The 12,326-nt window shown below is 35.9% G+C and overlaps 1 protein-coding gene and 1 long non-coding RNA gene across 6 annotated transcripts in view; one reads left to right on the plus strand and one right to left on the minus strand.

Annotated features, from left to right (window-relative positions):
* The window catches only part of LOC144614183 (uncharacterized), a 138,867-nt gene that overhangs the window by 116,718 nt on the left and 9,823 nt on the right, over positions 1-12,326 (minus strand). For both annotated transcript variants that reach the window (XR_013551790.2, XR_013551791.2), the window contains exon 2: positions 773-877. This is a non-coding gene — a long non-coding RNA (uncharacterized LOC144614183). The remainder of the gene's footprint in view (positions 1-772; positions 878-12,326) is intronic.
* The window catches only part of ERCC6L2 (ERCC excision repair 6 like 2), a 131,790-nt gene that overhangs the window by 69,878 nt on the left and 49,586 nt on the right, over positions 1-12,326 (plus strand). For all 4 annotated transcript variants that reach the window (XM_060609876.3, XM_060609875.3, XM_060609871.3 and 1 more), the window contains exons 12-13: positions 2,456-2,551; positions 11,759-11,858. In XM_060609876.3, the coding sequence (XP_060465859.2) occupies positions 2,456-2,551; positions 11,759-11,858 (196 nt within the window). The remainder of the gene's footprint in view (positions 1-2,455; positions 2,552-11,758; positions 11,859-12,326) is intronic.

Genomic DNA, 12,326 nt, shown 5'->3' on the forward strand with positions numbered 1-12,326 from the left:
AGATAACAATCAAAAGAAATGGATGTTTCCTCCCAGGAATTTTCTGTGGTAGTGTTTTTATTCATGTCTGTGGTCAGAACAGGCAGACTTAATTGAGTAATTGAGTTATTAATCAAATAACTAAGAATTATTTGTAGCAGTGGCTTTTAAAGTATGCTCAAGCAGCCCTAGAGAGTTCACTAGGGTTAGTGGGCCAGGTATTTCCTCCCTCTGTCTACCTGGTCTCAACCATAGCAGCTCTACATTAATAGGTTTTATAAAAGTTAAGTCAGTTCTAACACCTATTTATGAATCTCTCATTAAAACCTTTTAAAGAATATATACACTTTAGAGCAAGATTTATGCCAGTATAAACACCTAAGAAGATTAATCCCTTTTGGGGGGCAACAAATCCTTAACTTTTGACATCTAATGTAATAAGTACTTTATAGATTTACCCCCACTATCTTGCAAAAAGAATTTCAGAGGACTTTAAAAACAAACGTAGCAGGGTGCCTGGGTGGCTCAGTCATTGAGCGTCCAACTTTGGCTCAGGTCATGATCTCACAGTTTGTGAGTTTGAGCCCCACATCAGGCTGGGTGCTTTGGCATAGAGTCTGCTTTGGATCCTTTGTCCTCTCTCTCTGCCCCTCCCCTGTTTGTGCTCTCTCTCTCAAGGATAATAATTTTTTTTAAAAAAAAGTTAAAAGCAAACATATGTAAAATGTAAAAAGTCAACACAAAAATTACTTAAAATGCATAAAATTATATATATGATGAATGCGCTACTTACTATTGAACACCGAAATTCTCCTTGAACTCTTGCATTGAGAGACGCTCTGGATTCCCATTTTCCTGTGAATGGATTCAAGAAGTAATTTCTCATATGAGCCCTTACCTACGAGCATTAAATGACATAGGATATTGTCTTCTGTTAAGTTTTATAAAGTACATAAACATGCTTAATTTCTTAAATAATGTTTCCAAAGTAACAAACGCCTTCAACAATACTTCAAATAGTACAGAACTTCTAGACAAGCTGTCATCTGCCATTCCTTGTCTGCTCACCCCCATCTAATTTGATGAGATCTGCCATAAGGCTCCTAATTATCTCTACATTAGAAATTGCTATTTAACCCATTCAGTGAATTTTTAAAGACTGTATTTTTCATGTTTAAAGCCCTATTGGTATTTTTCAAATCTGCCTAATCATTTTTACTTATATTTTGTTCTTTATGTTTTCTAGCTTTTCTTTTGTTTCTTTAGTAATTTCAATCATTATTTTTTAAAATCCCTTTTTAAATGGCATTTTTGCTCTGTTAACTCCTGAATTGGGGCTGCTAATCCTTCTGTTGTTCCCTCTTGCTCTTGCTCATGGTACATGGTTTCTTCACACATTTTGTAATTTTTTATTTTGAGCTTATCTATCTATAGAGGGGCTTTCCCCCTCTATTTTAGCCAGACATCATGCCAGCCACATAGGGATGGGAATCCATGTTTCTTGCTTGGCTTTTATTGACATCCTAAGAGTGAGGCACTTGATTACTGTTTCTGTACGGCCTCCACTGACATTACAGAGGCGACTGGGTTATAGCTGGGCAGAAATGAATGTCCCAGCTCCTCAGTCTTCTGTGATATCCTCTGAGTGGAGGTGAGAGGCACCCCATTTTAGTCAAGCAAGAATGGAAATCTAATCTCCTCACTCAGCCTTTACTGACCAGGTTGGGATTCAGGTCATAGATTTTTTTTCCATAGCCTTTACTGACCAGGTTGGGATTCAGGTCATAGATACAAAAATAGGCGGGTTATTATCTAACATTTTCTGTGTTAAAAGTCTATACCTTTCCTGGTTCTTTAGCTAAAGGAAAAGGGCTTTTCTTGGGCCTTTTTTTTTTGGTCTTGACTGTTGGCATTTCCAGTTTGCTGGTTTCTCCAGAACCCAGTCTGGGATTTTTAAGCAAAAACAAAGCTGGAGAACTCACTGTCATGTCCTTCCTTAGTTCTTATAGTCTCTAGCCATGCTTTGTTCTCTCTACCTTTCAGGTCTTACATTTATTTTATATATGATGCCCAGCATTTTAAGCTGCACTTACTGAGAGGAGTAAGAAGTGCATCAACTCCTGCCTTGGTTTTTAAAAATGTGTATATTACTTTATTTAGTTGGACCATACTTACAATTTTTAAAAATTATGTTAGGAAGACCTTACAGCATCGTATTTGAATATCCACAACAATGAAAAAAAACAGTACAACCTATTTACGTGGGCTTTAATGGTCAATTTCTTTTAGGATTATTCTAGAATGGTAGAAAAACTATTCTGTAGCTGTTTTGTTTGTGGCATGTTTGTGTTTTAATCATCTTTTATGATGTTAATGCAGTATTGTGTTGATTTGGTTACAGAAACCTGGCACAATTGAATTAGAAGGCAATGACTATGCTTTTGCTATTTGAATGTGCCCAATTCTGTTTCCTCAGGGCTGGTGGACTAGGCCTCAATTTTGTTGGTGCCAATGTTGTTGTATTGTTTGATCCTACTTGGAATCCAGCCAATGATCTTCAAGCAATTGACAGGTATAATACTGACAAAATTTAAAGTGACTTGCAAATACTTTGAATCTGAAAATACCCCCTTGTGATTCTCTTAAGTTGCTTTTATAATATGACTATGATTAGAAGACAGAGAAAACCTTATTTAAAAAAATTGCATTTAAGGGGCATCTGGGTGAGTCAGTTAAGTGTCCAACTCTTTTTTTTTTTTTTAATGTTTATTTATTTTTGAGAGGGAGACCGAGCATGAGTTGGTGAGGGGCAGAGAGAGAGGGAGACACAGAATCCAAAGCAGGCTCCAGGCTCTGAGCTGTCAACACAGAGCCCAATGCAAGGCCCGAACTCACAAGCTGTGAGATCATGACCTAAGCTGAAGTCAGATGCTTAACCGACTGAGCCACCCAGGTGCCCCTAAGTATCCAACTCTTGATCTCAGCTCAGGTCTTGATGTCAGGGTCATGAGTTGGGCCCTGCTGGGCATGGAGCCTACTTAAAAAAAAAAAAAATGTAATTAAAAATTGTATTCAGATCTGAACCCAAATGGCAGGCTGATAACAGCAATTTATTTTCTTTCTATCTCAGAATCCCATTTTGGCAGGATTGATTTAAGAAGGACAGGTGACTCAGTCAGTTAAGTGTCCAACTCTTGGTCTGGGCTCAGGTAATGATCTCACGGCTCTGTGGGTTCGAGCCCCATCTCGGGCTCTGCACTGACAGCATGGTGCCTGCTTGGGATTCTCTCTCTCTCTCTCTCTCTCTCTCTCTCTCTCTCTCTCTCTGCCCCTCTCCCATTTGCACTTGCTCGCTCTCTCAAAATAAATAAGTAAAAACCTAAAAAAAAAAAAAAAAAGGGAACAAACCCATCATACTGCAGGAAGATAGGAAAGGTCACTACTAGTAGATCAGAAGTTTGGAGAAACTCTCAGAAGGTAGAAGGCAGAATCTGTCTTACAACAGCATCTGTGTAATCAAGAAACCAGCAGAGAAAAGCCACAATCCAAAGTCAGCAGGAGAGCACAGAGAAATTGCAAGCTTGGGGTCAGTAACTATAGGATGTAGAAACAGACCAGAGTGAATTCTTGTTAGAAATTAATTAATGTGCTAACTCTAAAACAATTTCCTCTCCCGTACCCAATATAAAGAGAGGTTGGCCTACAACAGATGCCCCTTGATCAAAACTGAAAGAATTGTTTCATAAATTTTTTAAATAAGTGGGGAATCCGACTGACAAAAGGTTTTTACAGTGGGCATTAGGATCAGATCATAACGCAGAACTGAACCTGAAGGATTGCTTCCCAGGTCTCTGTGGAACACAAAACGGGGAAATGATTAAATAGACTTATGTACCTTCATGGAAATCCAGACCAGCTTTCCTGTGCAGTCCACCCAGTTCTTCATTTGTAATTATGAATGAAAAGCTAAGAGTTATGAGACCTTTTATGGAGCACCTAGGTGGCTCAGTCAGTTAAGCTTCCAACTTTGGCTCATGGTTCATGAGTTCAAACCCTGAGTTGGGTTCTGTGCTGATGGCTTGGAGCCTGGAGCCTGCTTCAGATTCTGTGTCATCCTCTCTCTCTGCCCCTACCCCACTCACACTCTTCTCTCTCTCTCTCTCTCTCTCAAATAAGCATTAAAGAATTTAAAAAAAAAATAATTGTGAGACAGTTTAATAAAACCAGCAGTATGAAAGAAAAGGGCCAAGATGAAAAACTGACCCTGAAGGAAATAAAATAAGAATAGGGCACCCTGAAAAAAAGTGCATGGAAAAGAAAACTAGAAATGCTTAGAATTTAAAAGTGTTACCAAATAACTCATTACAAGGTCTGAGTAATAAAATGAAGAAGACTGAAAGTGAAAATTGATATGGAAAATAAAAGGAATGAATATTTGAAAACACAGTGACAGAGCAGGAGAAAAAACAGAAACACATCTTGCTGATATTTCTAAGTTCCAAAGATAAGGGGACTAAACAATGCCTGAATGAGAAAGAGGGAGAGGAAATTATTTATAAAAAAAAAAAAAAAAAAAAGAACAAAACAGATTACCAACAGATGAGAATCCCACTCATTTCTGCAAATCCCACTGTTCCTGCAAAATAGACTTTGAAGAACTGACTTTTCATCTGCATTATAGAATTCTAGAAGACAACAGAAGTTGTCAAAGTGACAAAATTCATATGATGTATCTGCAAGAAAATAATTTTGACTTATAGTTGTAATAAATGACTAAAATATCAATATGTGAGGGGAAATAAATCATCTGTTGACATCTAGGAACTGAAAAATTTATATTTAAGTCTAAATAATTATTCATGGTTTAGTTGAGAGACTTAATGCAGTTATAAAGAAAGGATTCTGAGAAATATAAAGGGATGGTATAAGAAAATTAATAAGAATCAAACACTAAAATTTCATATAATTTCAATAAAACATTGAGAGGGTGGGGGTAATTGTGTTAGAAGTTATATTTCATCAAAAAAGAATTTGGATATCCTGGTCAGATTTCAAATTTATGCCAAAAAAATGTGTTCTTAAAATTTTAGCCAAAAATTTAAGGACAACAACTAAAAGAAATTTTTAAAAAATCACTGAGAAAATGTGATTATTTCAGTAAAATGATTGGAAATATGAGTGTATAGCAAGAGGTAAAAGAAACTAAGCATGGCAAATATAAAACCTAATGTAAACTGTGAGAAATAAAGCCAAACGTAAAACTTCCTTTTAAACAAAAAAAAGAAGGTAAAAATGAAATGTTAGATTCAGATTTATGCTTATTGCTATAGATATAATTTTATATATTTATAAAATTCAAAAATACATAGAAGGTTAAAAATAAAATATATTTAAAATCTCATCAGGGAGATAACAAAAAGTAAGAATGGCAAAATATTAATAGACTTCAAGGCAAAATGCATTGAGGAAAACAAAATGGAACAATCGATGAGGAAAGTATAATAGTCACTACATAACAAAGACAAAACTCTTTTATGATGAGAAATGGGTAAATCTACAATCATGATGGGAAACTTAATATCCTTCTCTCAAAGATTAATAGATCAACTAGGCAAAAAAAGGAAGTATGTAAATTATTTGATTAACAGGTATTTAGCCTTTAACTTAATAAATGTATTTAACCATATAATAACTGAAAATACCCACTCCTTCAAAAAACGTTTTAGAGCATACTTTTAAATAACTATATATTTTAATAGAAACCACAAGGACTAGATTACATGCCTCTAATTAATACAAAAGACAAGACCCTAGAAAGTAACAATGAGCTTGTAGCTAATAAAAATCTCTCCATATGGACATTTTAAAATATAAAATATATTTTTAAATAACTCTTGTATTAAAGAGGAAATCAAAGAGTGATGCCAGCAAGATGGCAGACTGGAAGCTCTAGGTATATGTTTCCCCATGGGTGGATTTAAAAAACTAGACAGATTAAAATAACTTTATGGAAGCTATTTAAATCGAAGATCTACAGTTATCAAGCAAACTCCCAATCAAGAAGAAGCTATATTCAAAACTGTAGGAAATTTCATGGCATTTTTACCCATTCTTGCCTCACCCCATTTCCTGGCACAGCACAGCCAGGAAGAGGAAGTAACAGTTAGTTCCCTGTTCCCTCCCTCTCAGGTTGGAAAGAGCAGTGTGGAACTCCTTTGCAACTTTCTAACCTATCTGTGAGCTGCCAGAGGGAATGGTTTCTTTTTCACCTGACAGTGCTTAGGTAAGAAACGGTGGCATAGCTTGGATCTCAGACTGGCAGAAGCTGTTGAAGACAGTTATAGGCCATTCATTGTGCATGAAAGCAGTAGTGGGACTGTATATTACAGTAGAGGAATACAGTAGAATATATCTAAAGCCCTGAGAAGAGGCTGAGATGAGACTTTTTGAGAAAGTAAGACATTTAAAAGCAGTTGTGTATACAGGAGATACCAGAAAACATACACACACAAACACACAGGCCCTGGTCACACATAACCAAAAATGACCAAAGACATTTTTTTTTTTTTAATTTTTTTTTTTTAACATTTATTTATTTTTGAGACAGAGAGAGAGCACGAATGGGGGAGGGTCAGAGAGAGGGAGACACAGAATCTGAAACAGGCTCCGGGCTCTGAGCTGTCAGCACAGAGCCCGACGCGGGGCTCGAACTCACGGACCGTGAGATCATGACCTGAGCCGAAGTCGGCCGCTTAACCGACTGAGCCACCCAGGCGCCCCCCAAAGACAATTTTTTAATCCTTACCCTGAGCTGCTCCTAAGACTCAAGACACAGCCTCTTAATTAATGAATGTTTTCAATAATAGTTTGCAAAGACTAGAAGTGGCTGTTTTATCAATGGCCAATTTTTAACGAAAAAGTACAAGGCATTTATAAAGAAAGAGGAGAACTAGCTCATTCAGAGGAACAAATTAAATCTTCTAAAGAAACACAGGCATAGGACTTACTAGACAAAGAGTTTAAAACAACTATCTTAAAGAGCTAAATGGAAACATGGACAAAGATCTAAAGGAAATCAGGAAAACAACATATAAACAAAATTAAAATATTAGCAAAGAGATTGAAATTATGTATATATAAAAAGAACAAAGTAGAAACTCTGAACCTGAAAAATATAATAACTGAAATGAAAAAAAAAGTCACTAGAAAGAGTCATCATATTTGGGCAGTAAACTTGAAGACAGATCTGAGGAGCAACAAACCAAAAGACTGAAACAAAGGAAAATGAACATAGCTTAAGGAACTCATGGAACATATTAAATAGACCAATATACACATTGTAGGAATACAAAAGAAGAGAGAGAAAAGGACAAAGCTATTTGAAGAAATAATGACTGAAATAATAACGTCCCAAATTCAAAGGAAAGACATTAATATGCAAATACAGGAAGCTTAACAAACACCAGGTAGGGTAAACCCAAAGAGACTCACACTGAGACAGGTTATCAAACTGGAGAAAGTCTAAGACAGATCTTGAAAGCAGCAAGAGAAAAATGACCTGTAGTGTACAAGAGATTCCCCAGTAAGATTATTAGCAGATTCTCAACAGAAACCTTACAAGCCAGGAGGCAGTAGAATGATATGTTTAAAGTGCCAAAAGAAAAGAACATCAACAAAGAATTCTATATCAGCCAAAACTGTCCTTCAAAACTGAGGGAGAAACTAAAGCATTCCCAAACAGAAGCTGAGTTTATTACCACTCGACCTTCCCTAAAAGAAATGCTGAGAGACTTTCAAGTTCAAATTAAAGGACTCTAACAGTGACTCAAAACCATATAAAAATATAAAATTCTCCAGTGCTAGTAAGTACAGGGACAAATATAAAACACCAGTCTTACTATAATTTTGGTTTATAAATCTACTTTTTATTTTTTATTTAATGAAATTTTCACAGTTTGTTTTTAAGTTTCTTTATTTATTTGAGAGGTGAGTAGGGGCAGAGAGAGTCCCAAGCAGGCTCCACACTGTAAGCACAGAGCCCAACATAGCACTCAAACTCATGAACCATGAGATTATGACCTGAGCCAAAATCAAGAGTTGGACACTTAACTGACTGAGAGCCACCAAGGCACCCCTATTTTTTTTTTTTTTAATTTAAAAGACAAATGCAGGGGCATCTGGCTGGCTTAGTTGGTAGAGCATGCAATCTTTAAATTTTTTTTTTTTTTCAACGTTTTTTATTTATTTTTGGGACAGAGAGAGACAGAGCATGAACGGGGGAGGGGCAGAGAGAGAGGGAGACACAGAATCGGAAACAGGCTCCAGGCTCCGAGCCATCAGCCCAGAGCCTGACGCGGGGCTCGAACTCACGGACCGCGAGATCGTGACCTGGCTGAAGTCGGACGCTCAACCGACTGCGCCACCCAGGCGCCCCAGAGCATGCAATCTTGATATCGAGGTTGTGGGTTCAAGCCCCACGCTGGGTGTTGAGATGACCTAAAAATAAAATCTTTTAAAAACATAAAATACAAATGCATGAAAATAAATATAAATCTGTGTTAATGAATAATGAATATAAAGATTTAATTTTTGATATCAAGCACAAAAGTGGGGACAAAGCTGCAAAGGAGAGTTTTTTAATGCAATTGAAGTTAAGTTGGTATCAGTTTAAGGTAGATTGTTATAACTTTTGGATGTTATATGTAATCTTCATAAAGAAAATATCTATAAAATATACACAAACAGAAATGAGAAAGGAATCAAAATGTGTCACTAAAAAATCACATAACACAAAGGAAGGCAGTAATGGAGGAAATGAGGGACAAAATAGCCATGAGACATACAGAAAACAAAATAGCAAAAGTAAATCCTTCCCTGTCATTAATACATTTAAATGTAAATGGATTAAACTTTCCAATCAAAAGATACAGATTGGCAGGATAAATTAAAAGCAACAACACACGGCATGCCAACTTACGCTGTCTATAAGACATTCACTTTAGGTTTAAGGACATGAATGAGTTAAAAGTGAAAGGATGAAAAAAGATATTTCATCCAAATAGTAACCAAAAGACAGGAGGGGTAGTTATTCTAATATCAGACAAAATAAAGTTTAAATTGAAAACTGTTATAAGAGACAAAGGATGGCATACAATGATAATTCTTGATTTAACTCACCCAGAAGCTATGACAAATAGAAACATAAATATACCAAATAAACAAGCTGTAAAATATATAAAGCAAACATTGACAGAATTGAAAGGAGCAGTACACAACTCTACAATAGTAGTAGGAGACTTCAGTACTCCACTTTCAATAATGGATAGAACATCTGGTCAGAAGATCAATAAGGGAAGAAAGACTCGAATGACATTATAGACAAGTTGGACCTAACAGACATATACAGAATTCTCCTTCCAACAATTTTAGATTGTTGAAATTACACATTTTTCTCAAGTGCACAGGAAACATTCTTCATGATAGGGCATATGTTAGGTTACAAAACATGTTAATAAATTTTAAAAGATTGAAATTTTATAGTTTCATTTCCAAACACAATAGAATGAAATTAGAAATCAACAGCAGAAGAAACACTGGAAAATCCACAGATATGTTGAAATTAAACAACATGCTCTTAAGTATCCACTGGTTTTAAAAAGAAATCACAAAAGAAATTAGAAAATTGAGAAAAAGGAAAAGGAAAACACAACATATTCAAACTTATTCAATGCAGTGAAAGCAGTGCTAATTTTATAGCTGTAAACACATTAAAAAAGAAGAAAGGTCTGAAATCAACTCTCCAACCTTATACCTTAAGGAGCTAGAAAAAGAACAAATTAAACCTAAGGCTAGCAAAAAGAAGTAATAAAGATGAAAACAGAGATAAATGAATGAATGAATGAATGAATAAAACAAGAGATAAATGAAATAGACTAAAAACAATAGAAAACAACAAAACCATGAGCTCTTTTTCAAAATGATCAACAGACTTGACAAACCTTTAGCTAGATTGACTAAGAGAAGACTGAAATAACTGAAATCAGAAGTGGAAAAGGAGATGTTACTATTGATGTAATAGAAAGGATTATAAGTACTATAAATGGTTGTACATCAGCAAATTAGATGATCCAGATGAAATGAACAAATTTGAAGAATCATATAACTTACCAAGACTGAAACATGAATAAATAGAAAATATGAATAGACCAACAACTAGAAGATTGAGTCAGTAATTAAAAATGCCAACAAACAGAAACCCATGACCAGATGGCTTCACTGATGAATGCCACCAAGCATTTAAACAAGAATTAATACCATTCTTCCCCAGGCTCTTACAAAAACTTGAACACTTCCTAATTCATTCTGTGAGGCCAGCATTACCCTGATATCAAAGCTTTTATGGGATAGGCAGTGTTATCCTACCCATTTTACATGTGACGAAGCTGAGGCACAACAAACTGAAGTAACTTGCTGAAGTTCACAGCCAATGATTTCAGGATCTGAATTCATGCGCTCTTACAGAGCCCACACTTTTAAACAGCTTCACACCACTGACAGCTATAAAGGAAAATAATCACATGAAAGCCACAGAAAAATTTTCACTTTTTTTTTTCTTTTGTCTTAACAACATATCAAGACCTAATATCTTATTTATCCTAGGGTACTGTGTTTTGGTATTCAGTTTAAATTAGTTGACAATAAAACTAAATGAACAACATTTCTCTTTTCCTCCCTGCCCTTCAATTAACTCTGGCAGGAGGAACCAAGAAGAGAAAGGAAGATTTTGACCTCCATACTGTATAACAGTTCCTCAGTACTTATTTTCATGGTAAAAAGACCATCACTTAACATATCCCTACTTAATGGACCCAGAAATTGATGAAGCTTAGGTCTAAAGTAACATGTTGTAAGGTTTTTGTCTGTAAAGAATATATATTCTAAAGAATCTATCCTATTTATGAAACAATTGAGCACACACCCAAAAGACATTTCCTTAGATCCATTTAAAAAAAATTTTAAGACTCAAATCCACTGTGAGAAAGAAAGGGATTATGAGCCCCTCTATATCTAGCCTGCAGGATGAAAGTGAGAATGCAGTAATTTACCCTGGCTGTGCTGTGCCACAAGAGGCCCCATCCCCCTTTTCGGGTACAAGATGTGCAGGGCCCCAAGACACCCTCTAGTAGTAAAGTCCTTTTCTATTAGGAGTACGGTACTGGGTGAAGGAGGCAGAGAGAGCATCAGATACAACAACATAGAGTGACCTTATAAGGTCAAAAATTTTCACCAAATTTTAAGTTTAAAACATCAGTACCCCCACTCCCCAAATTGTGACTGTAACAGGTATTTAGAAACAGGTGACCTCATTCAGAGCATCCAATAAAGCCTTCACCTGAGAGAAGCTGCCAGGACTAGATCTATGGTTCACCAGTGGGGTGAATCAGTGCTAATTATTGTCTTAATTAGCATTATAGTCCCTGTCAAAATACCTGGGCTGCTGGTAGTCAACTGAGTGAATTCAGACAGAAATCTCTGTGAAATGAGGGCTGCAAATCTGCACTTCTGTAGGCTTGCCAGTTGAATAACTGTTCCCCTCCCCCATTTTAAACAGTGTCATTGAGGTATAATTAACATAGAATAAACTGCACATATGTTTCTTTTTAAGTTAAAATTTTAGTAATGTTCCATTTTTTTTTTTTTTTTTTTTTTTGTCCTAAAGCTACCTCCTGAACCTTGCTTCACTTGTTTTTTGTTGGCTTTTTTAAAAATCTTTTTACAGAGCATATAGGATTGGGCAATGCAGGGATGTGAAAGTGTTTAGGCTGATATCTTTGGGAACTGTGGAGGAGATCATGTACTTACGACAGGTATACAAGCAGGTAAATATATTTCCCTTTTCCAGATTAAGAAGTAAACGTTTGTCTATATCAAAACTTCCAGAAATTTGTGTAAAAATGTTTTTAATTTCGTTTTAACTGTAATATGGAATTTAATAAGATTATGAAATATACTGTAGAATAAATCCTGTAAAACAGATTCTTACTTTCATTGAATTTTAGAGCTGAAATTTTCTTTGAGTAGTGCTTCTTGAGCTTTAATGTGTACATGAATTACTTAGGGATGTTCAAACTACAGATTCTAATTTAGTAGCTCTGGGTGGAGCCCAAGATTCAAATTTTTAACAAGCTCCCAGGAGTGCCAAGACTACTGCAGACTATAATTTGAGTAGCAAGGTCACAGCTTCCCAGCCTGTGGGCCAAGACATAATGATATGCTACAGGCGGGACACAGGTGCACCGACACAATGATCACACAGCTCTCTGGGCAGCAAGTTTACCTAAACCGAC

Source organism: Panthera onca, chromosome D4, assembly GCF_046562875.1.
Source record: "Panthera onca isolate mPanOnc1 chromosome D4, mPanOnc1 haplotype 2, whole genome shotgun sequence".
NCBI classification, from domain to species: domain Eukaryota; kingdom Metazoa; phylum Chordata; class Mammalia; order Carnivora; family Felidae; genus Panthera; species Panthera onca.